The sequence below is a fragment of the Eleutherodactylus coqui genome, chromosome 5, assembly GCF_035609145.1.
Source record: "Eleutherodactylus coqui strain aEleCoq1 chromosome 5, aEleCoq1.hap1, whole genome shotgun sequence".
NCBI lineage: Eukaryota > Metazoa > Chordata > Amphibia > Anura > Eleutherodactylidae > Eleutherodactylus > Eleutherodactylus coqui.
The window spans coordinates 18,673,245-18,699,140 of NC_089841.1; the positions used below are offsets into that span (position 1 = coordinate 18,673,245).

The 25,896-nt window shown below is 44.9% G+C and overlaps 1 protein-coding gene across 1 annotated transcript in view; it reads right to left on the reverse strand.

Moving 5' to 3' along the window:
• Window positions 1-3,147: 3,147 nt before the first annotated feature.
• The window catches only part of LOC136629072 (zinc finger protein 585A-like), a 331,519-nt gene continuing 308,770 nt past the window's right edge, over window positions 3,148-25,896 (reverse strand). The window contains exon 12 of the mRNA XM_066605195.1: window positions 3,148-5,022. Coding sequence (XP_066461292.1) covers window positions 3,639-5,022 — 1,384 coding nt within the window. The 3' untranslated portion in view covers window positions 3,148-3,638. The remainder of the gene's footprint in view (window positions 5,023-25,896) is intronic.

Sequence of the window (25,896 nt, forward strand, 5' to 3'; positions counted from 1 at the left end):
CATGCTTCTCCTTTATCCCCTTTTCCATGCTTCTCCTTTCTCCCCTCTTTTCTATGCTTCTCCTTTCTCCCCTCTTTTCCATGCTTCTCCTTTCTCTCTTTTCCATGCTTCTCCTTTCCCCCTCTTTTCCATGCTGCTCCTCTCTCCCCTCTTTTTCATGCTGCTCCTCTCTAGTCCCCCCTCTCCATGATGCTTCCCGCACACACCCCTCTCCATGACGCTCCCTTCTCCCCTCCCGCTCTCCATGATGCTTATCTCTTGACCCCCTCTCCATGAAGCTTATCCATTGACCCCCCCATTCATGACGCTTCTCTCGATCCCCCCTCCCTCCATGATACTTTTCTCGACCCCCCTCCCTCCATGACACTTCTCTCTCGCCCCCCTCCATGACGCTTTTCTCTTGACTCCTCCTCTCCATGATGCTTTCCTCTCAACCCTCCCTAACATACTTTTCTCTCAACTCCCCCTCTGCATGACGCTCCCCCCCCCCCTCCATGACTCTTCTCTCTCGATCCCGTTCTCCATAATGACCCCCCTCTCCATCGGGGTAGCAGGGTTAGGAGGTGAGGAGCTGAAAGAAGTTCCCTTTGCTATGCAACTTTCACTGCCATCCTCACGGCCTGCCATTCCCACCACTTCCTGCTGCTGTGCACCCAACGCCATCCTTCTTGTGGCCTGTGCTTCCTCTATGATTCTCCTCTTCATCTGCTTCTCTATGTGTGACAGCCATCCAGGAGAAAAAAAAGGCACAGGGAGATGTCCCCGCCTCCACTCCTCTCACAGCACTCAGCGCCACCGAACCTGTGGCCCTTGCTGCCGCTTCTTCTCCCGACTCCTGCGGCAGACCCAGGTATGTCACGCTGTCAGGGGACAGGGGCAAAGAGAAGTTCTTGTGTCAGGGTTTCAGTGCACTGCTTTGCACACATAATCAGTACTCTGTAGTGAGGAGAACAATGGAATCTGCCAGCAGATGTTTGCTTAGCTGAGCAAACAACTTCTGGAGGAAAAAAATGATGATTAAATGCTTTACCACTTTATGTAAATACATCGCATATCTTTTAATCCTAAAGCCCTTTGAAATTTATCTGGAATCAAGGAAAACACATTTATGAGTGACACTCATGGGCGGTGAGATTCTCAAGCCAGGACTGAAGCAAGTATGTGTGTACTACAGGAACCCTATCAAAACTTCATGGTGGCTCAATTCAGTCTTATGATTAGGACTGAGTAGAAGACTGCTAAAATCTGAACCTCCATTATTCTCTATGACGTCTGGAACACTAATATATATATAAGTATATATTTTATATATGCACACATGCACTTAATTTGACAATATCTTAGCTGTATCTTTGGCATTGGCATTTTATTTATTTTTTTCTACAAGCCACACTTCTAGTTGAGAAGAGATCTATGCAAACCAATATAAACTCCAAAACACCTACCTCTGGTAGCTGTATGCAGTCATTTGCAGTCACTGAAATGGATAGTCTGGCTCGCAACGAGGAGATATGTTGACCAGTTGGTCTGGATTGTAATCAGGCACATACCATGCAGCCCAGTACAAACTGGGTCACAGCAGTGTTGAACCCTAGGGAAAATTAAACAGAAGACACAATACCACACAATACCTCCTTAGATTGAAGGGTTAGCTCATGGCTCAGGTGTGATATCATGGAGTAGAGCGTGCGGGGATGCACGTGAGAGGATTCTTCCTTCTGACCTCGTCAGTGTGTGATTCATTCTTCTTTCTTCTACCAGTCTCCTAATCTCCCTCAGAGACCTGTTTCTGCAGCACAGAGATATCCACACCCATTCCGGATGTAACCAAGTTAGCATCCGTACTTAGTTAAGGAGAGTCCGGCTACTGCGTCTACTCTCCGGTTCTTTAGAGCCTCAGGAGTTACATCCTTGGTGTGAGCTTGGTGGACCTTGATGATAACTACCTGTGTGGGAAGATCTAAAGCCTTGTACAACAAAGACACTGCTTTTGCGTTCTGGATTGGTTTACCCGATGATTCAACAAAAATTTCCACTGCGCCACACGGATGTAAAATCGAATGCGCTTCCAAAAGTGTACCTCATCATTTCCAACCTCCTCATATCAGTCCCAAGAAAGGAGGTTTTTTTTTCCTTCCCGATTACCAATATTGGTTATCAAAACATAACCTATTCTGCTTGTCCATTTCCATGATATTTGGAAACAATCTATAAAAACACAAAACCTGCATTAACAACTGCATTAGGTTTATTTTTAACATTCTCAGATTTTGTTCTGTGAGATCTAAATATTTAAAATGCAGAGTATTTTCAGGCTGCTCAGTGGTTTCTGTTCCCATTTCTCCCCCCTCTGAATCCACATGAAAATAATATAGCGGGATTCAATGTAGTTATTTTTATGGCGCCGACATGTTTTATTGCCTCCAATCTAGCTGCAACTCTCTATGACCAATCAGTTAAATACAGTTCGCCCATGTGATACTAATCCAGAGTCCATTCCGGGCCCAAAGTTCAGGGAAATCACCAGCCCTTTAGGCCTTCAAGTAGTAGAGTCCAAACTGTTCCAGCATCACATGGAGGCCAATTCTAATGACGACAATGTCCTCCACCCATTTCTAAAAGATTAAGGGGCCACTCACAGGAAAGAGGCAGTTGAGCCGAAGCTGCAGATGGTTGTCTTCATCCTGTAATTGTTACTGAAAATTGTTGTATGCCCATCCGGAAGGGTCAACATTACCCCAGTTCCTTCTCTTAGAGCATTTTGTCCATAGTAAAGGCTTACAATGAAGATACATTGTCACACATTCTCATTCCACAGTAGCTAAAAACCTGAGTACCAAACCCCTTGGACACAAGGGACCCAATGTTGGTCTTTTATCAACAGAACTGATCTAACCTATTAGCGAATATTGCTTACCGCTCCCCACTGCTATGTTCTCCCCATTTCCAGGCACCATTGACCACAGAGTTGTGCAAAAGCTGCAGTGAAGACTGACACTTATCTATGCAAAGGCTGATAATTCCAAGGTTGCAGATGAATTTCTGCAAAATAAAAGCTAGCAGGGATACCCGGCGTTGCCTGGAATTAAAACTTCAACTAAAGACACATTAATATGGATTGAGATTTAAACAAAATCTGTATTGTTCATAGCAACCAATCACAGTGCAGCTTTTATTTTACTTCGGCAGTATAACAAAAAAATACAAATTCCACATGAACGAAGTTGCGGGTGATAAGCTAGTTAGCTATAAAACAGTAACCTATGATCCAGTAGTTTTTGGCCTGGAGAGTGTTAGTTATGGAGTGTATTTCTAATGACTGTTTAAGAGCCTTGAAGTGTTGAAGGGGTTATGTTAGATGTTGAGAGATGATGGACAGCCCCAGGTATAATCCACCCGGTTTATTTTTTTTAAATTCGATCCTTGGTGACCAGATGTTCAGGCATTTAGTTCAAGTACCGTTCTACCAGCTCATGAGTTCCTCGGAGCGCAATATTTGATGTATTTTGTTTTCCCACTGGCCTAGAGAGGGGGGGACTCATTGTTTCACCACAGTAAGGGGAGGAGTAATTTGACTGCAGTTATTCTTTATTTTTTGTGCAGTTGGACAAAACAGGTTTAGAAAAACGGCTTCTCTCCTATGAAGAGAAGCCACACTGAACAGGAAAATCTCTTCCGTGAATTCTCTGATGTTTCACAAGAGATGATTTTGCTCCAAAACATTTCCCACATTCTGAACAAGAAAACAGTTTTTCCCCTGTGTGAATTCTCTGATGTTTCACAAGAAATGATTTCTCTCCAAAACATTTCCCACATTCTGAACATGAATATGGCTTCTCTCCTGTGTGAATTCTCCGATGTTTAACCAGCACTGATTTCCCTGTAAACCATTTCCCACATTCTGGACAAGAAAATGGCTTCTCTCCTGTGTGACTTCTCTGATGTGTAACAAGGTCGCATTTCACTACAAAACATTTCCCACATTCTGAACAAGAAAACGGTTTCTCTCCTGTGTGACTTCTCTGATGTGTAATAAGTTCTGTTTTCGCTACAAAACATTTCAAACATTCTGAACAAGAAAACGGCTTCTCTCCTGTGTGACGTCTCTGGTGTATAACAAGGTTTGATTTTGCTGCAAAACATTTCAAACATTCTGAACAAGAAAACGGCTTCTCTCCTGTGTGAGTTTTCTGATGTCTAACAAGGTCTGATTTATCCTTGAAACATTTCCCACATTCTGAACAAGAAAATGGCTTCTCTCCTGTGTGCCTTTCTTGATGTTTAACAAGCACTGCTTTCACAGCAAAACATTTTCCACAGTCTGAACAAACAAATGGCTTCTCACCTGTGTGATTTCTCTGATGTGTAACAAGGACTGATTTCACAGCAAAACATTTCCCACATTCTGAACAAGAAAATGGCTTCTCTCTTGTGTGACTTCTCTGATGATGTGTAATAAGGGATGATTTCCGTGTAAAACATTTCCCACATTCTGAACAAGAAAACGGCTTCTCTCTTGTGTGAATTCTCTGATGCTGAATTAGATTTGATTTTCCTGCAAAACATTTCCCACATTCTGAACAAGAAAATGGCTTCTCTCCTGTGTGCCTTTCTTGATGTTTAACAAGGACTGATTTCACAGCAAAACATTTTCCACAGTCTGAACAAACAAATGGCTTCCCACCTGTGTGACTTCTCTGATGTGTAACAAGTACTGTTTTCACAGCAAAACATTTCCCACATTCTGAACAAGAAAATGGCTTCTCTCTTGTGTGACTTCCCTGATGATGTGTAATAAGGGATGATTTCCGTGTAAAACATTTCCCACATTCTGAACAAGAAAACGGCTTCTCTCTTGTGTGAGTACTCTGATGTGTAATAAGGGCTGATTTCCTTGTAAAACATTTCCCACATTCTAAACATACAAACTGCTTCTCTCCTGTGTGAATTCTCTGATGCTGAATTAGATTTGATTTTCCTGCAAAACATTTCCCACATTCTGAACATGAATATGGCTTCTCCCTTGTGTGAGCTCCTTGATGTTCTCCCCTTCTGTAACATTTCTCCTGCTTATCAATCTGTGATGAATCAGAAGATGGGACCTGTATTAGAGGGTCAGATGATGGATCTTTGCTGTGAAGGGCTGAGGAAATATCTGGGATAATGGCAGGTTCTTCATATGTATCTTGTATGATACCACAATCTTCTGCTTTACAATCTGCAGATATCAGACAAGTCTCTGAGCTCCTGGTACTGTCATCTGTCAAGAACAACAAAAATTATTCCTTAATACTATAAACCTTAAAAATTATACAGATTTTTTAACAACATTTATATAGAAATAACAAGTGTTGTAGCAAAATGTAATCATCATCTAAGGGTGCTTTTACACAGGCTGAAAGCCGTTTGAGTAATCACTCAAAAGAGCCATTACAGATGACGGTACATGTAAGCATGGGTCCTGACAGAGCAAGTGAGTCAGAATCGCTCACTCATCAAAATCACTTGGTTTGTATCTCACTTAAAGAATAAGCAATTATCAGTACAGAAAACATCACCAAAAACTACAGCTGTGAATCGGGACTTACAAGTAATTAATTCTGGTTTCCATCAATAATATAGGGGGTTCTGGGGGATCTGAGAAGGGTCATGAAAAGTAACTTGTAACAGAGTCCTCCACAATCCCCGGGTTTCGGTCCCCGGTAGACCTTCAAGCCCAAGCTACAGGAATAGTATATTCCATACAGATGGAGTTCGGCCATTTCTGCACCAACATTAGTTTCTGTTTTTCCATAAAGAAGTCATATAAAATCTCCCATGAAGCCGGATGTCAGTAACACACGGTGTGCAGCAAATATAGAACTGCTCATCTATAGGACAGCTTGGTACATACAATAACTGTTTTCACTCGGGCAGAAGTAGTCTACAAACTAATATACCCTTCACAGATTAGACTAACTAAAATGAACATTTATTAGAAAATGTTAACACACATATAAAGGTTACCAAGGCAAACACCTGGACACAAATAACAAAAGTTAGAATCAATACGTATAGATACTGGCTAAATAACCACTGCTTTGTTGATTAGTTGGAAAGATCCATCTATATTTCAGTATTGATTATTAATCCTACAAGAAAACTGAACACTTTCCATGTACTAGATGTCCCTCCAATACAGAGTGTTATAGATTCTAGTAGGGGTAAAAATAATCCCTTAGGACGATATGATTCTCAACCAAAACTTTATAAAGGTATAGTAGATCAGAATGGTGCAATGCGTTTCTCTGGAGCCCACAGATTGTCAGGGAACCCCATAAACCTCAAGAATGATTATATGTGAACTGATATAGATGGCAAGTCAGTTTGTCAGATGGAAGGACAAACCGAACCACCCAAAAAATCCCATCATCTCAGGATATAGAAATCCCACAGAAACATGGAAAACTGGGTAGGAGCTACAACTCCCACCAGTAATATCTACTGTAATATCCCAGTGATATGCCGATGTCTCACCAGGATTTGCAGCCTTCCCCTAAAGAAAATAAGGGAAACCAGGATACCAGGCTGCATGGATGGTAAAGTATTTCACCTCAGTACAACTAGCACCTACTTGTCAGCTTCACACCTATAGAACCTGCTAACCTCCCACTCCCCGCAAATTATTAGTGAGTTAGGATGGTTTGTTTAGAGAAAGCCGACACCAGTGGTGACTACCTCAACCTGACTAGCTACATAGTAGCAGCAGGAGGCTGATAGCCTCTTAACTAGGAACTATCTCAATGTCAAAAATAACTAAAATAGAAAATAAATGAGGCAAAAGCCAGCCGTCCTGATGGTGGACTGCTTGTATCACATGACCAGCAGTTCACCATCAGGACAGCTGGCTTTTGCAGCCCTTTTTTTCTTTGGAAATGGATCCCAGAAATAGTGATAGGAGGACAGTTTCCGGAGTTAAGGCAACAGAGGAGTTGCACACTACGTTGTAGAGCGACATAATATCTCACCATAGGCTGGCTACTGTATGACATTCCCATCATAGATGGATCATGTTGCTCACCTCAGAGAAGCATCTCCAACATAAGGGAGAGTGATGGCTATACATTTTATGTAGTTTCTCTTGGATTCTATAATATTGGGTTTAGGGTCTTATATTTAAGGTCCTGCAATCTACAGGATACCACTATCTTGTGCCATAAGAGGAAGGCCTTATGCCAGAGCTCCACTGGGAAGCACATACATAGTCCTCTCTCCCATGCAACCAGAAAGCTTTGCTTAGAGTCCCCCATCTCTAGACTCAGCAGTGCCCTGTAGATCACAGAAAGATTGTGTCTGGGGGTCTGCGGAAACACACAAAGCCTCAAATGGGGTAAGGAATTTAGTGAGGGTCCCCTAGGTGTAATGGAGTCCACAAAACTTCTTAACTGAAAGTATTATAACCAGGCCCCATCGGGAGTCATAGATTCTCTAAAGTCATCCCTAAAGGGTTTCAATCTTGCTTATGAGTAAACGTCTTGTAGACTGGGAGTAGAGAGACGAGGAAGAGATAGCAGAGGAGCTCTGCAGTGTGACCTTAAATTGAGGATTACCTACCAAGGTGGTGAGCGGGCCTGGGGAGGTAACGAGTTTAAATTAATCAGGGAATCTCACCTAGATTTGCAGTATCTGCTCAATGAGTGTCGAGTGTACCCCTATATTGTCATGATACCTCCTTGGGATTCAGAATACTTCCTGTAACCAGTTTGGTTCCTGCACATCTTCTGTTTCTACCCAAATTATGTTAAGGCGATGGTGTAGGAGGTTGAGTATGCAGTTACTCATACAAGCTCTATAGTATAAGGAAGAAATCAGGTAGACCTACTCCACCCAAAGTGGAGGCGCTTTTTAGGCTACAATTGCTCCAAAAAGTGATTCTGTCACCAGGTTCATGAAGTTAGGCTCGCACATTGGGATGTCATGTTTTAATCTTGGTCTACGTCCCCTCCAGACAAATCTAGAGATCAGATGACAGATGATCATTAAACAGGAACTGTTTAATTTCACAGGTAGGGTCTGGCATAGAGCTAGAAACCTAGGCAAGATATCTATCTTAATGACATTAAAGGGGTTGTCCGGCCATAAACATCAGGTCTCATTACTTCTGTTTGCCCATTTCCATGCACTTTGTAATATACATTGTGCATGGAAAATGAAGCAAACAGAAGTTTTGGACTTACCTGAAGGGATGCCCCCCCCCTGTGTTGCTCCTCCGTCGTCCCTGGTTACCACAAGAATCTTCTCTTCTTCTTGTCGGGCGGCAGCAGCTCTTGTCGGCGCGGGAACGAGCCCCTTCTCATCCGTGCATGCGCAGTTCTTCTCTCTGCAGCCGAGACCGATATACGATCTTCTTGTGTGCAGGGGAAGGGGGGGGAGGATGGAAGAGCCTCAGAGCAGGAACTGAGCTCCCGCCCCCTCTCTGCCTCCTTTCCGCCCCTCTGCTCTATTTTCAATGAGGAGAGGCGAGACGGGGGCGGGGCTAAGGTCCGAGAATTAGCCCCGCCCCTGTCTCGGCTCTCCCCATTGAAAATAGTGCAGAGGGGCGGAGAGGAGGCAGAGAGGGGGCGGGAGCTCAGTTCCTGCTCTGAGGCTCTTCCATCCTCCCCCCCCCCTGCACACAAGAAGATCGTATATCGGTCCCGGCTGCAGAGAGAAGAACTGCACATGCGCGGATGAGAAGGGGCTCGTTCCCGCGCCGACAAGAGCTGCTGCAGCCCGACAAGAAGAAGAGAAGATTCTTGTGGTAACCAGGGACGACTGAGGAGCAACACAGGGGGGGGCATCCCTTCAGGTAAGTCCAAAACTTCTGTTTGCTTCATTTTCCATGCACAATGTATATTACAAAGTGCATGGAAATGGGCAAACAGAAGTAATGAGACCTAATGTTTATGGCCGGACAACCCCTTTAACTCTGCTGAACCATGATAGATATAGTGGGCTCCATCTCTCCAGATTCCTCTCCATGTCCAACAGGAATGGCTTAACGTTTAGGGAGAAAACCTGGGAGGGGTCTGCTGGCAAGTGCAAATATCTGATGGAGGTGTAATTCCATCTAGGGGGGAGCTTCCTTTCCAGGAATGACACCTCGCTCTGCACCAATGTAATATTCAGGATCTCTGATTTTACTAGATTTACTTTGAAATTACTAACCCTCCCGAATTCCTGAAATTCTTGTTGCGGCACTGGGAGTCCCACCCTCGGGCGTGACAGATATCTTTTTGCTATATTTATAATAAGAGATTCTAGATAATAAAACAAAAAAGACATTTGATAGTCTGACGTATCAAAATAATGCGTTATTTACCCCATACGGTGAATGTTGTCAGAAAAAAAAATGAATGCCAAAATTCCGTTTTTTTTGGTTACCCTCCAAGTAAAAGTGTAACAAAAAGCGTATGTACTCCAAAATGATACCCACGGAAACTACAGGACATCCTGCAAAAAATGAGTCTTCACACAGCCGTGTCGATGGAAAAAAAAGTTATTGCTGTTGGAAGATGGCAGCAGAAAAAAAACTTTTTAAAAAACTTAAATCTCTTTGGAAAAAATTAATAAAAGTAATACAGCAAAAAAACAAAACAAAACTATATAAAATGTAGTATTGTAGTAATCGTCCTTACCCATAGAATAAGGTTATTGGGTCATTTTTGTTGCAGTTTGTACGTCGTAGAAACAAGATGCACCAAAAGAGGGCGGAAGTTTTATTTTTTTTCATTTCCCTCCACTTATAATGTACTGAAAAACTTAAACTTTAAAAGTTTTATGGTACATTAAATTGTACCAGTGAAAAACACAAACACAAGCCATCAAACGGCTATGTTGGTGGATAAATAAGAGTTATGTTTTTTTTAAAGGGGGGGGGAAGAAAATGGGAAAAAGGGCCGCGTCCTTAAGGGGTTCCCCATTTATCCTGCCCTGATGGCGGTCCGGCCATTAGACTCTTCCCGATTCTGAACAAACTCCTTGGAGCCCTTAGAGAACACATCTGTAAGCCGTTACTTTATCTCCAACCCCCTTATAATCGGCTCAGACGTTATATTAGGATGAAACTACTCGGAATCTGTTTCCCAATTGTGCCCATTTATGGCAACTGGAAGAGTTTTACGGTGAGATCACACACTGCGGGATTGTATAATCTACAGTACAATGTAAGGGAGTGGGATTCTAAGAAACCGCATTCACTCACAGCTGAGAGATAAGATGTGACACCTGAAATATGATTTATCTGGTCGGCCATATTCAGATGGCTGAGTGCGAGTTGTGCTGAGAACTCGCATTGGACATCACATGGACATATATGAACTGTGTGCTGCCCCATGCTGGCCGACAGTAGACATTGCATGTCCGATTCTGGTCCATGAATCAAACCAGAATAAGATGTACTGTGAGTTTATGTGAACCACGTAAAAAACATGTCCATGTAAATAGTTTAGCTGGCTATAAAGGATCTAAGTGCGGCCTATGAAATACATGGACAGATGTCAGATGGGAAACAGTGTCTGTCTGAATGGGATCTTCATGGTGATCAGCACCTCGGTGTCTTCCTCCCAAGTCTCTGATGAGCGACATCCCTGACACTCCAGCACTAGACTTCCATCCTCTCTTCTTTGGGTCTAGGTCTCCACATTATGATTATTTTTTTCTAAGTCCATGCCACTATGCTTTGGATGCTGTTATCGGGGTCTTTGTCTCCATCTTTGGTATTGTGTTAGTACACAGTAACATGATATAAGTCTAATAGGAATTAATGGTTCCGCAAATCCCTATTACACAGCCTGATTGCCAGATCATGAAAAAGGGGATGCTCGATTATCAGCTGATCGATGATTTTCAGCTTTACATCTCTCCATATTACCGAGGAGATGACCAGCCGACCTATGTGCATCAGCCATCAGACTAAAGATCATTCATTTCCATAGCAGTGATTCTTGTCCCGTGTAAAACAAAAAGTAATCCAGCAACGATTGACTTGCCTACTGATCAGCGCTGGTTCCATCAGATTAAGAGTTGGTCACTGTAAAATCATCCTCAGCCCGAGAACTGGAAAACCATTTCTCTCTGCTCATCAGTGCACACATCATATAATGAATAGTAGTTCCTGCTCACATAGATGTGTTTCATGTCCGTGCAGTAAATGCCCATCATGTGTTATCACCTATAACGGTATCACAGGTCAGCCATATATAGTTTGTACTCCAGCTGAATGGGGGAATATACAGCGGAAACTGACAGATCCCAGAGCTTATAAATCTACATAACTATCAGCAGCCGCTGACCGAGGAGAATCTGTGACTCTTCTCTACTGTATTTAGTGGTTACTACTCACCTGGGTGGTTACCTGTAGGAATCTCCTCTTTACCCCGCTGATCGCCCCTCACATTTGTCTCTGTAGTATTAATATTGGTCAGATCTTCATCCTGATACAAAAGCTGTGAGACAAATATTGTAAAAGTCAGCAGACGGTTGGAGAAGTCGTGTGGAAGGTTTTACATGACCAGAAAAGATCATTAATCATCATGAGAACAAAAAATAACCTCATAACAGAAATTGCTCCAAAAAGGGATTCTGTCACCGGTTCATGAAGTTAGGCTTGGAGCAGAGCTCTGAGTCACAGAGGGGGGCCATGCCAGCTTTTCCCCATCCCCCTTTTGTGTACAGGTAGATAGCCATTACTCTGCATGCTACTGGGGGGAGAGGCTATCATGCCCACCTCCTATAGTCCAATAGAAGGGACAGGAGTTAGGGGCAGGAGTGTACTAATACTAGTGTTAGGACCCATCCAAAAGCTTGGTCATCTGGACATTGGTGTATGGGCCATTATACTGTGATCACATTCTATACCAAGTACCTTACATTGCTCAATGTGGTTAGTGTATACATAGTTATGTATTTTTCTGATGAAAAATGTATATTGAGTGCGGTTGCCACTTTTTGGTTTTTGCTTGAACAGTAGGTTTCTGCAGCCATGGTTTTACATGAACCTATTGATAGGGGTCAATCATATTTTTAATAACCTAACATAAGAAAGATAAGGAAACAGTGTAATAAATGTGACATTAGTTATTTGGTTGTATAATGTTATGTAATATGGAAATGAAAAATATGTAAAACATTCCGGAAGTTGCTAATAGAATTTGGATATAGAATCATATGTCAAAAAGTATATTTGGATGATGATTTTGAAATACTAAATGTATGATTAATTAGATTTCATTCAGCCATTTTGATTTCAATTCTGAACTCTTGATCAGAATGTACTGAATACTAAGTAGGTCGCTAAAACCAGTTCTATGTGTTTAACTAGAACCAATGCCCCCTCTTTGATGTGCAAATCAGACTTGGAGACAAGATAAAATTTAACACAATGGACTTTAAGATTACATCCTGGTCTGGGAAGAGGTGTAATTAAGTACGTACTCAGACAGTATGGAGTCATCTTTACGATCATATGTAACTGTTTGATGTCCACTTCACACAGTTTTGCTGATACCTTTTGTTTAGAAGGCTTTTGATTTACAGCCATATTGTAATCTGTTGGAATGAGGACTTGGTCAAGTACTTTGAAACTAAGTATCAGGTAACATTTAGAAACGCCTTCTTTTCATCTTGCATATAACCAGCAATGTTCAACAATAAACTAGAACTCATTCTGATTCACTAGACTGTCTGCGTGTAGTGGCTTATTATGGTTCTCACCTATGAGTACTCATTATAATTCTCCTTTGAATTTGGACTCAGGCAACATTCGCACTGGTCTGCATTGACAGACCCCCAACACTATCATCTACCCAGTTTTCCCTGCTTGAAGCGAATAAAACGGTCATGAAAGTAACAAATTTGTGAAAAAAAAATAGAAAATTTATTTTTCACTTGCTTTATAATAATTTTTGGAACGCTCAATAGACCCCGAGATAAATTGGCTAGGGGGTCAAGATTTCAAAATATATTCAGTTGTGCCCTGACATCCGATGGGTGTTTCCTCCATTCTAGGCCTAGCCATGTGTCCAGTAAGCAGATGATGGCCACAATGGGTGTGTTTCTGAACACAGGACAAACAGGTGTAGCTATTTTGGTGTGCAAATCCTCATTTCCATGTGCACCATAGAAAAATATATGTCTTTAAAATGACATATTTGCCAAAATATGAAATTTTATTTTTTCTACTCTATTTAGCATTAACGCCTGAAAAAAAAACCTGTGGGGTCAAAATACTCATGACACCCCTCATTGAATACATTAAGGGGTGTAGTTTCTTTTAAAGTGGGGTTATTTGTGGGGGTATCTATCATTCTGACACCTATGAGCCTTTGCAATCTTGGCTTGGTCTAGGAAATCAAAGTGTTCATCAAAATGTTGATAACCAATGTTAAATTTGTACGTTTCCCAAATAGTTAAAGAAAAAGTAAAGTTTTTCAAATGTGCATCCAGAATAAAGTAAACAGATAGAAATATATCTGTAGAATATGTTTGCACATATTTGAGATATTGCAGTTAAAATGTGAAAAAAACTTTTTTAATAAATATACACAAATTCTATCATTCTATTTTCACCACCTAAATGAAGTACATTATGTGGCGAAAAAACAATGTCAGAATCTCTTGGATATGCAAAACCTTTACAGAGTTATTCTATGTTAAAGTGACATGTCAGATTTCCAAAAATTAGCTTAGTCATTAAGGTACAAACAGGCTTGTTCACTAAAGGGTTAATGATGAGAAGATCCTGATAAGGAATCCTTAGGCTGGGTTCACACGGAGCAGATTTGCCTCGGAAATTCCATGCGGAATTTTGCCGCGGCAAATCCGCATGCGGCCGCTAATCGTGGGATTAGCCAGCCAAGTGGACGAGATTTCTCAGAAAATCCGCTGCGGCTAATCCGGCAGAAACCACCGCTGCGGCGCGGCTTTACCGCCTGCAGCCGCGGATTTGCCGAACGCAGCATGTCTTTTTCCCGCTGCGGCCACGCTCTCCTCTATGGGAGCGCTGGCCGCAGCGGAAGAGCGAGCTGCCGGACCGCTTCAAAGCTTCAGCCAAACCGCGACATTTATATCGGGAATCTGCGGTGTGTGAACCCAGCCTTACACTTTCACTTAACCTCACTATACACCTGGGTGATGTTATTTGGGCTAGTTGTCCACAGAAGGTGCAGTAGGAAACCTCTTGTCTGAGTGGGTTATGTTCTATCTACTCTGATGGCCACATAGCTGCAGGCCTAGAGGACAGACATACATATTAGATGGTGGCTCAATGACCCCTCATGACCCTTATACACATGTATATTCAGGATGGCTAGACACTAGAGATGAGCAAACGTACTCGTTTCGAGTAATTACTCGATCGAGCACCGCTATTTTCGAGTACCTGGCTACTCGGGTGAAAAGATTCTGAACATCCCAGATTTACTGCGCTTTAAGGTACTCTTACAATGTCTGTTTGTCAGTAAGCTCTTTAGAGGGGGACACAGAGACCCCTAGTATAGTTACTGCTGATGATCCTGTCACAAAGTAATAATGAAGGTGATTACAGTTCAGTCTCCTGACTGTATACTTATAGTCTGTAGCTTATTTAGGTGAATATAGAACATACTGACAATATGCTACTTGTCAAAGATGGGTTAGAGGAGACCCGACAGATCCCGCCTCTATCACTGATTACTCACGGAACAATTATTCTGTCCGCCTTGTCGCCATGACCATGTGTCATGGCAGAGCCTTGATCGATCACTATAGCGAGATTGCTAGTGTGGAGTCGCCAGACTACAGGTGGATTTGTAACCAGCTTTCACATGGTCCTGCCACATGCAGACCGAATGCACCCTGTAATCCGGTCCGACGCACTCCAGCACTATACAATGCCGCTCACATACACATGCTGCCACCACCAGCTGTTAAGGGATGCCAGGACCCAGACTATGAATTATGAACACAATCTTCGGAGTTTATGGTTTGTTTTAAAATGGGAAAGGCTTAACTACTAAATTGCAGATTGATTTTAGAAAAGGATTAGCAGTGCAGATATATAATTATAAAAAAAAATATACAAAAAACTTGGTACACAGGAGTATAAGGGCACACTGGTATACACACACACAAACAGTATTTTTAAATAAACAGGAAGAAAGATACCAGGTTTGGGATATCTGGCTCACGATTCTGATTTGTGCAGAGTCACTGAAGCAGGATCTGAAGTCTGACCCAGGATCTCTGTGAGACCATAAGTTTTAAAATTTCCCTAGAACACACCTTCACCCTCCCCCTCTGAGGTCATTCAGAGAAAGGTGGGGTAAATACGTATGGACTTCTGGAAAATCACAATTTCCCATTTTGGCCATATCTTCGCAGAAGATCCTCCAAACAGGAATTCCTGGTCATGATTACATCAATTCGGCGGTACCAAACATGAGAAGTAAATTATGCCCAGGTACGCGGATATGCCATTGGGGGGTGTTCTGCGCTTTGAACCTCAATGTGTTTAGGTGCGTTTTGTCCAGCTGGTTCACCAGATTCTGAAAATATAATTGATATCAGGCTTGTACAGTCACATGACTAAGAATCTTTATTAACAAATTTTCCTTTAATTGGACTGTCGGTGCCTAAATGCCTGGGAGAATTCCACTCCGAGATGAATGAGCCTCTTGAGACTTCATTAACAGGCAACCAATCACACGATGCGATTTACTCATGCTAATTCTAACTAAATAGACGGTAGAGTTAAATAGACTGGAGGAACGTATTTACATCACAGCTATCTAACTGCACACAAAATGGATGACATACAGCCAGGCTTGAATGGGCTGATATAAAATGGATGCTGAGACAGGCCTACCAGTCTCTATATCACAGTACTGGCAATAGCTACTTACATAATGTTGTGCTGAAGCACTATGGGATTGATAGCCCAAAAGAGTGGAAGAGAAATCAGGGACATGTCTTAACATTGAGATAGTGCCTGGTAAGCATCAGACAGGAGACTGCACTGCAGGGAAGAAACTGCAATATACATGGGAGATATCCAGAGACATTAAGAGCACAACAGAACATCAGATGAGGGGTACAGGGATGGGAAAAGGTGTTTTTTGCTGAAGTGGTGCTTTAATGTAAAGTTACTTTTTTTTCAATTATATGATTTTCAGCCGTGTTTTCACTTAAGAAATGTTCCCTGCATAAATTACAGGGTTCACATATCCCATCTTATTGTTTACTTTGGGCATGATGAGTTGTGAAACTTTCAAATTAAAACTAGCAATTTTCAGTAAAAGTAGACCGTGATCATTCTTTCCCCTGAGGCCTTCATGTTATGTCTCTGGTCAGCGGTAATCCAACCATCTCCACCGGCCTCATCACACAAATATAAAACATATAGTAAGACAGAACTCAAGAGCTTCACAGCCTTCTACAGATCAGAGGGACATCTCCATCTACCTGATGGTCCTGTGGAAGAAGAGGACGGGGACATCTCTCTGGTGGGCTTCTCTTACTGGATGGAACTGTAGGACACACAGACAGACACTGAAGTCATTCTTTATATACAGGCAATAAAGTCCACGTGGATTTAGCCCTGTCCATTACCTGGTGATGGGAGCGGCTGGTGGGTCTCCATCATGGCGTCCTTGTACAGATCCTTGTGTCCTTCTAAATACTCCCACTCCTCCATGGAGAAATAGACAACGACATCCTGACACCTTATAGGAACCTGACAACACAATATACAGTCATCACCCATAAGCCTCCAGTGCTGTTACTGTATAATGTCCCAGCATTCCCTGCAGTGTCACCTCTCCAGTCAGCAGCTCAATCATCTTCTTGGTGAGTTCTAGAATCTTCTGTACATTGATGTCCTCATGTATCAGGGGGTGAGGTGGGGGCCCCGTTATAGGGCTCAGGGGTCTTCCCAATCCATCACACGCAGGGGCCCAACAGCCATCACTAGAGTTCTTCTTCAATACTGTGTAATCCTGTATATGGGGAGACAGTAATCAATATCACTCCAGACATTTCCAGTCCATCTCCTCTCTAGTGACATCATCTGTTTAAGAATTATGTATTGTGACATCATCAGAATCTCTCCCCTCTCCAGTGACATCATCTGTTATTATCATACATAAGAATTATGTATTGTGACATCATCAGAATCTCTCCCCTCTCCAGTGACATCATCTGTTATTATCATACATAAGAATGATGTAATGTGACATCATCAGAATCTCTCCCCTCTCCAGTAACATCATCTGTTATTACCCTAGATAAGAATGATGTAATGTGACATCATCAGAATCTCTCACCTCCCCAGTAAGCTGGAAGAGTATCTCCAGTGTGAGATTGAATACGCTTTCTGCCATCTTGTTTCTGTCCTTCTCCATCTTTGGTGAATCAGTCATGTAGGACCTGAATGGACAGAATTTAAAACAATGTAAAAAACACAAAAAAGTGAACACAAAAATTAACTGTCGAGGATAAGAGGAAACATTTAAAAGTACTTTCCATTAGTTAAAATTGCTTCACAACCCCTGTGTCCTTCCTGCTTGCTGCTGACCAGGACATGTGACTGCTGCAGCCAATCACTGGCTATAAAAGGCAACTTCTGTAGGCAATGATTGGCTGCAGCAGTCACATGTTCTGGTCAGCAGCAAGCAGGTAGTGAAGCAGGTCACTGGAAAACCTCTTTAACCACTTAATGCTACCGGACATACAGTAACTAAAAAAGAAAATAAAAGTAAAAGTTTAAAAAAAGGAATAAGAGTTAAAAAAAAAACCTTTTGCCACATTTATAATAAAATAATCTACGTAATAAAACAAAAATAAATATTTGGCATCACTGTCTCCAAGAATAACGCAATAAAAAGTGATCGTATGTTTTCAAAAAAGGTACCAACAGGAACGACTTTGTCCCTTTGCAAAACTATGTCCAAGGGGGGGGGGGGGGGGGGGGGGGGGGAGTTATGGCTGTCAGAAGATGGTGACAGAAAATAATTTTTAAAAATGGCAGAATTTTATTTTTTTTCCATTTTCCTCCACTTATAAGTCTTTTTAAAGTTTTTCCATATATTAAATAGTACCACTGAAAAATACAACTTGTCCCCCAAAAAACATGCCCCCAGAAATCTGTCGGAGGATTAAGAGAAGTCTTACGTTTTTTTAAATAAAATTACAAAAAAAAAGCGGGGGGAGGGGGGGATTCTTAAAATGGAAGAGAAAAAACTGAGCCATGTCCTTAAGAGGTAAAGGAGATATTAAAAAGAACCCTTTTCGTGAGTTTATGAAGTCCGAACTGCAGGCAACACAAAATCCCGACAGGGTTCATTCTCCTCACCCGGATCAGCTGGACTGATAGTCGACCCAGGCAAGAAGAAGCCAGCAGCGACCGCCCCGATGACTCTTCTCCAAGTTCAGAGCTCCTCTTTATGCTTGACATAGGGAGAAGCAAGCAGGATGCTGCCCATTTTGTGCTTATCTAGTGATAGCAGGAGTACCAGTGATGTCCGGATGATGTGGCCCCTGTAACACACGGCTGTTACACCCGCCGCATAAAGCCATTTGTATTCTGCTAAAAAAAAACACCTAGTACAAGTAAAGCAGAATCATTCTGTGAAGCGTCTCATGTGTTACGTGTGCCGATTCTCCGAGCTCCGACCAACCTCCCCCAATTAGTCACCCGCATTATATCTAACAGCGCAGTTGTGCCAACACTCCAAATTCTGAGCCCCAGACCTTCTCACATTCCCCTTTGGTGGATCTGTGTGAGATTATTGCCGGCTGAGCTGCAGTTCGTATTAGGGATGTTTTAGGGGATATTGGACCTGTAGATTATTTTTTATTCCATTTTTGGTTAGACGAGGCGCCTACAGATCAGCCATTCTAGCACTAGTTTTTCTCTCTCACACAACATTCACTGTGTGGCATAAATAACATGCTACTTTAACCCTTTTCTTGCTGACCATGAATCTCTCGGAGAGGCACTCCAGTAGGTAATAACGTAGGTGGAACATCCTTGCTACTAATGGCTGTATCTCAGGCTGTATTGTGGCTGGAGGATTGATTTTATGCTGGTTTTAACCCCTTAATGACACAGCCCTTTTTTCCAATTTTTGTTTTTTCCTTACCCCTTTTTAAAAAATCATAATTCCTTTATTTATCCATCGACTTAGCTGTATGAGAGCTTGTTTTTAAAAATTTCTAAGTGGAGTAAAATGAAAAAAAAAAACAACATTCCACCATCTTTCAGTGCGTCTTGTTTCTACGGTAAACACACTGCAACAAAAAGGACATAACTTTATACTATGTGTCAGTACGATTGCTGCGATACCAAACGTTACATTCTTAAAAATTAATAACTTTTCTATTTTTCTGCCAACGTAGTTTTTTGTGGGGCGTCCTGCAGTTTGCATTGGTACCATTTCTGAATATATATGCCCTTTTGATAGCTTTTTATTGCATTTTTGCCTGGGAGACAGGGTGACTGAAAAAGTGCGTTTCTGGCGCTTTTTTTTTTTTTGGAACAATGTTTACCATGCGGGGTAAATAATCTACTTTGACTTTTACGGATGCAGCAATAACAAATATGTATTTTTGATTTATTTTTTTTTATTATGGATAGATTTCAACTTTTAATACTTTTTTTCCCCCAATTAGTAAAACTTTATTGATCTGATTTGTACTTTATTTTTTACCCACCCCTGGGGGACTACTACATGCGATGCTTTGATCGCTCTTGCAGTATGATGTAATGCCATAGCATTACATCATACTGCAATCTGACAGGCAGTCTATGAAGCCACCCCACGCCCCCGGCCGCATGTCTCCCTGCGATCTCATTGCAGGGGGGCTGTACAGGACATTCGGGGGGGATTTAAATGCCGCTGTTAGAATTGACTGCAGCATTGAAAGGGTTAACGGTCGTGATCGGCCGCTTAGCTAGTTACGGCTATTGTCCGCAGGTGTCAGTTGTAATAAACAGCTGATGCCCACCCTGTATGAAGAGAGATCGGGCAATCTCTCTTCATGCATACCCCAAACGCTCCATGATTTAAGTGTACATCCTAGGAGGGGGAAGGGGTTAAAGCCAATAATGTGGAATGTTGGTCCTGGCCACAATACAGCCTGAGATACAGGAGGGTGAATAGTGGATGTAGTGACTGCTGCGCAGACCTGCAGCTCTCAGTCTGGTCATTCTTGGGTCATTCTATAGGCTTTATCTCAGGTTGTGTTGATCTGAGATAAAGCCTTGTTATAAGTCCAAAGCCTCCCGATTCTTGCTCGTCGCTCAGTCGTCGGCCCGTGCTTACACCGAATGATTATAATTCTGTTTTGTTGGTTTCAATGATTTCCTGAAGGATAATCGTTTTGTCTAAATGAGACATCAGTTCAGTGTGAGAAGGGCTGCAGGGAGCCGACGGCTACAGGCAGCAGAGACAGATCAGATCTGCCTGTGTCTCTGTACATCACCCCATGGAGGGGAACAGGGACTTTTCTTCATGGTATCACCAACACCTTTCTCCTTATCAGCCACTGCTGTTGAACATACCATGCACTGTAGAATAGTGTGCACCCCGCTATATTGAACAGTAGCACCCCTCCAGGGAGAAGGAAGCCTGGCCCTAACCTAGCAAGGGGGTGAAGGGTCACTGCCTAGAAGCAGATTAATCGCCTCAATTAAAGCGGCCCCACTGTCTTCTTCTAGTGACCTGGTATCCCTGATCAGGGAGCTGGAGAGACACACAGGACACAACACTGTACTGACACACCAAACACAGAACAGGACTGGACATATGGAAGACATATAATAATAATAATCTGTATTTGTATAGCGCCAACATATTTCACAGCGCTTACACAGACAGGGGATACAGAAGGACAAAGGTACAAACATTACAGAACCACGGTTACAAAGTAATTAATTGATGGAAACAATAGGGGTGAGGGTCCTGCTCCAACGAGCTTACATACTACAAGTAATGGGGGGATACAGAAGGTAAAGGGGCTGGAGATGTGCACGGTATGGCGAGGTGGAGATGTGCATGGTATGGCGGGGTGGAGAGGGAGGGTTTCTATACACAGACAATGGCCAGACATTTGGCCATGTGACGGCAGAATCAGTATGACTGCAGGGGCGGTTTATGATGGCTAGCAGGGATTGCAGTCAGTAGGTCAGGGAGCATGTTATCAGGCGGCGTACAGAGGGGATATTTGGGGAATGTGGTGTGCCTCCCTGAGTTTTTTTTCAAACATGTCGCTGTTCACACCAAACGTACAACAGTACGTAATAGTGTCCTCCCTCACCACAGTGACCCCAGTGGTAATGGTGTCCTCCCGTAGTACAGTGACCCCAGTGGTAATAGTGTCCTCCCTCACCACAGTGACCCCAGTGGTAATGGTGTCCTCCCGTAGTACAGTGACCCCAGTAGTAATAGTGTCCTCCCTCGCCACAGTGACCCCAGTAGTAATAGTGTCCTCCCTCGCCACAGTGACCCCAGTAGCAATAGTGTCCTCCCTCGCCACAGTGACCCCAGTAGCAATAGTGTCCTCCCTCGCCACAGTGACCCCAGTAGTAATATAGTGTCCCCCTCGCCACTGTGGCCCCAGTAGTAGGAATGTCCCCCCTCAACACAGTTGCCCCAGTGGTAAGAGTGTCCCCCTCACCACAGTAGCCCGAGAGGTAATAGTGTCCTCCCTCACCACAGTGACCCCAGTGGTAATAGTGTCCTCCCTCGCCACAGTGACCCCAGTAGTAATAGTGTCCTCCCTCGCCACAGTGACCCCAGTAGTAATAGTGTCCTCCCTCGCCACAGTGACCCCAGTAGCAATAGTGTCCTCCCTCGCCACAGTGACCCCAGTAGTAATATAGTTTCCCCCTCGCCACTGTGGCCCCAGTAGTAGGAATGTCCCCCCTCACCACAGTTGCCCCAGTGGTAAGAGTGTCCCCCTCACCACAGTAGCCCGAGAGGTAATAGTGTCCTCCCTCACCACAGTGACCCCAGTGGTAATAGTGTCCTCCCTCACCACAGTGACCCCAGTGGTAATAGTGTCCTCCCTCGCCACAGTGACCCCAGTAGCAATAGTGTCCTCCCTCGCCACAGTGACCCCAGTAGTAATATAGTGTCCTCCCTCGCCACAGTGACCCCAGAATAATAGTGTCCTCCCTCGCAACAGTGACCCCAGTAGTAATAGTGTCCTCCCTCGCCAGTGACCCCAGTGGTAATAGTGTCCTCCCTCGCCACAGTGACCCCAGTAGTAATAGTGTCCTCCCTCGCCACAGTGACCGCAGTGGTAATAGAGTCCTCACTCGCCACAGTGACCCCAGTGGTAATAGTGTCCTCACTCGCCACAGTGACCCCAGTGGTAATAGTGTCCTCCCTCACCGCAGTGACTCCAGTAGTAATAGTGTCCCCCCCCCCGCCACAGTGACCCCAGTAGCAATAGTGTCCCCCTCACCACAGTGGCCCCAGTAGTAAGAGGGTCCTTCTTTCGGCACAGTGGCCCCAGTAGTAAGAGTGTCCCCCTCGTCACAGTGGCCCCAGTAGTAAGAGTGTCCTCCCTCGCCACAGTGACCCCAGTAGTAATAGTGTCCCCCTCACCATAGAGGTCCCAGTAGTAATAGTGTCCCCCCTCGCCACAGCGGCCCCAGTAGTAAGAGTGTCCCCCTGAAACAGTGACCCCAGAAGTAATAGTGTCCCCCCTGCCCCACAGTTACCCCAGTAGTAATAGTGCCGCCCTCACTACAGTAACCCAAGTAGTAATAGTGTCCTCCCTCACCACAGTGACCCCAGTAGTAATAGTGTCCTCCCTCGCCACAGTGACCCCAGTAGTAATAGTGTCCCCCTCACCACAGTGGCCCCAGTAGTAATAGTGTCCTCCCTCGCCACAGTGACCCCAGTAGTAATAGTGTCCTCCCTCGCCACAGTGACCCCAGAAGTAATAGTGTCCTCCCTCGCCACAGTGGCCCCAGTAGTAATAGTGCCCCCATCACAGTGGCACCAGTAGTAGTAGTAGTGCCCCCCTGCCACAGTTGCCGCCGTAGTAATAGCGCACCCCCTCGCTACAGTAGTAATAGTGCACCTCCTCACCACAGTGGCCCCAGTAGCTATAGTGTCTGCTTTCACTACAGTGGCCCAAGTAGTAATAGTGTCCCCCCCCCACTACTGGATTCACTGTGGCGAGGGGGGACACTCTTACAACTAGGCCCACTGTGGCAGGGGCAGATACTAAGAGTGTCCCCCTCGCCACTGTGGCCCCAGTAGTAGGAATGTCCCCCCTCACCACAGTTGCCCCAGTGGTAAAAGTGTCCCCCTCACCACAGTGGCCCGAGAGGTAATAGTGTCCTCCCTCACCACAGTGACCCCAGTAGTAATAGTGTCCTCCCTCACCACAGTGACCCCAGTGGTAATAGTGTCCTCCCTCGCCACAGTGATCCCAGTAGTAATAGTGTCCTCCCTCGCCACAGTGACCCCAGTGCTAATAGTGTCCTCCCTCGCCACAGTGACCCCAGTGGTAATAGTGTCCTCCCTCACCGCAGTGACTCCAGTAGTAATAGTGTCCCCCCCCGCCACAGTGACCCCCAGTAGCAATAGTGTCCCCCTCATCACAGTGGCCCCAGTAGTAAGAGGGTCCTTCTTTCGCCACAGAGGCCCCAGTAGTAAGAGTGTCCCCCTCGTCACAGTGGCCCCAGTAGCAAGAGTGTCCTCCATCGCCACAGTGACCCCAGTAGTAATAGTGTCCCCCTCACCATAGTGGTCCCAGTAGTAATAGTGTCCCCCCTCGCCACAGTGGCCCCAGTAGTAAGAGTGTCCCCCTGAAACAGTGACCCCAGAAGTAATAGTGTCCCCCTCACCACAGTGACCCCAGTAGTAATAATGTCCTCCCTCACCACAGTGACCCCAGTAGTAATAATGTCCTCCCTCACCACAGTGGCCCCAGTGGTAATAATGTCATCCCTCGCCACAGTGGCCCCAGTATTAATAGTGTCCTCCCTCACAACAGTGGCGCCAGTAGTAATAGTGTCCCCCCTGCCCCACAGTTACCCCAGTAGTAATAGTGCCCCCCCTCACTACAGTGACCCCAGTAGTAATAGTGTCCTCCCTCACCACAGTGACCCCAGTAGTAATAGTGTCCTCCCTCGCCACAGTGATCCCAGAATAATAGTGTCCTCCCTCGCAACAGTGACCCCAGTAGTAATAGTGTCCTCCCTCACCACAGTGGCCCCAGTGGTAATAATGTCATCCCTCGCAACAGTGGCCACAGTAGTAATAGTGTCCTCCCTCACCACAGTGGCCCTAGTGGTAATGGTGTACTCCATCGCCACAGTGGCCCCAGTAGTAATAGTGTCCTCCCTCGCCACAGTGACCCTAGTAGTAATAGTGACCTCCCTCGCCACAGTGACCCCAGTAGTAATAGTGTCCTCCCTCGCCACAGTGACCTCAGTAGTAATAGTGTCCTCCCTTGCCACAGTGACCCCAGTAGTAATAGTGTCCTCCCTCACCACAGTGGCCCCAGTAGTAATAGTGCCCCCATCACAGTGGCACCAGTAGTAGTAGTAGCGCCCCCCTGCCACAGTTGCCGCCGTAGTAATAGCGCACCCCCTCGCTACAGTAGTAATAGTGCACCTCCTCACCACAGTGCCCCAGTAGCTATAGTGTCTGCTTTCACTACAGTGGCCCAAGTAGTAATAGTGTCCCCCCCCCACAACTGGATTCACTGTGGCGAGGGGGGACACTCTTACAACTAGGCCCACTGTGGCAGGGGCAGATACTAAGAGTGTCCCCCCTCGCCACTGTGGCCCCAGTAGTAGGAATATCCGCCCTCACCACAGTTGCCCCAGTGGTAAAAGTGTCCCCCTCACCACAGTGGCCCGAGAGGTAATAGTGTCCTCCCTCACCACAGTGACCCCAGTAGTAATAGTGTCCTCCCTCACCACAGTGACCCCAGTGGTAATAGTGTCCTCCCTCGCAACAGTGACCCCAGTAGTAATAGTGTCCTCCCTCACCACAGTGACCCCAGTAGTAATAGTGTCCTCCCTCGCCACAGTGACCCCAGTAGTAATAGTGTCCTCCCTCGCAACAGTGACCCCAGTAGTAATAGTGTCCTCCCTCGCCAGTGACCCCAGTGGTAATAGTGTCCTCCCTCGCAACAGTGACCCCAGTAGTAATAGTGTCCTCCCTCGCCACAGTGACCCCAGTGCTAATAGTGTCCTCCCTCGCCACAGTGACCCCAGTGCTAATAGTGTCCTCCCTCGCCACAGTGGCCCCAGTAGTAATAGTGTCCTCCCTCGCCACAGTGACCCCAGTAGTAATAGTGTCCTCCCTCGCCACAGTGACCCCAGTAGTAATAGTGTCCCCCCCCACCACAGTGACCCCCAGTAGCAATAGTGTCCTCCCTTACCACAGTGGCCCAGTAGTAATAGTGTCCCCCTCACCACAGTGGCCCCAGTAGTAATAGTGTCCACCTCACCACAGTGGCCCCAGTAGCAATAGTGTCCCCCTCACCACAGTGACCCCAGTAGTAATAGTGTACCCCCTCACCACAGTGGCCCCAGTAGCAATAGTGTCCCCCTCACCACAGTGGCCCCAGTAGTAATAGTGTCCCCCCCCCCACCACCACAGTGGCCCCAGTAGCAATAGTGTCCTCCCTCACCACAGTGGCCCCAGTAGCAATAGTGTCCTCCCTCACCACAGTGGCCCCAGTAGTAATAGTGTCCTCCCTCACCACAGTGGCCCCAGTGGGAATAATGTCCTCCCTTGCCACAGTGGCCCCAGTGGTAATAGTGTCCTCCTCACCACAGTGGCCCCAGTAGTAATAGTGTCCTCCCTCAGCACAGTGGCCCCAGTAGTAATAGTGTCCCCCCTCACCACAGTGGCCCCAGTAGTAATA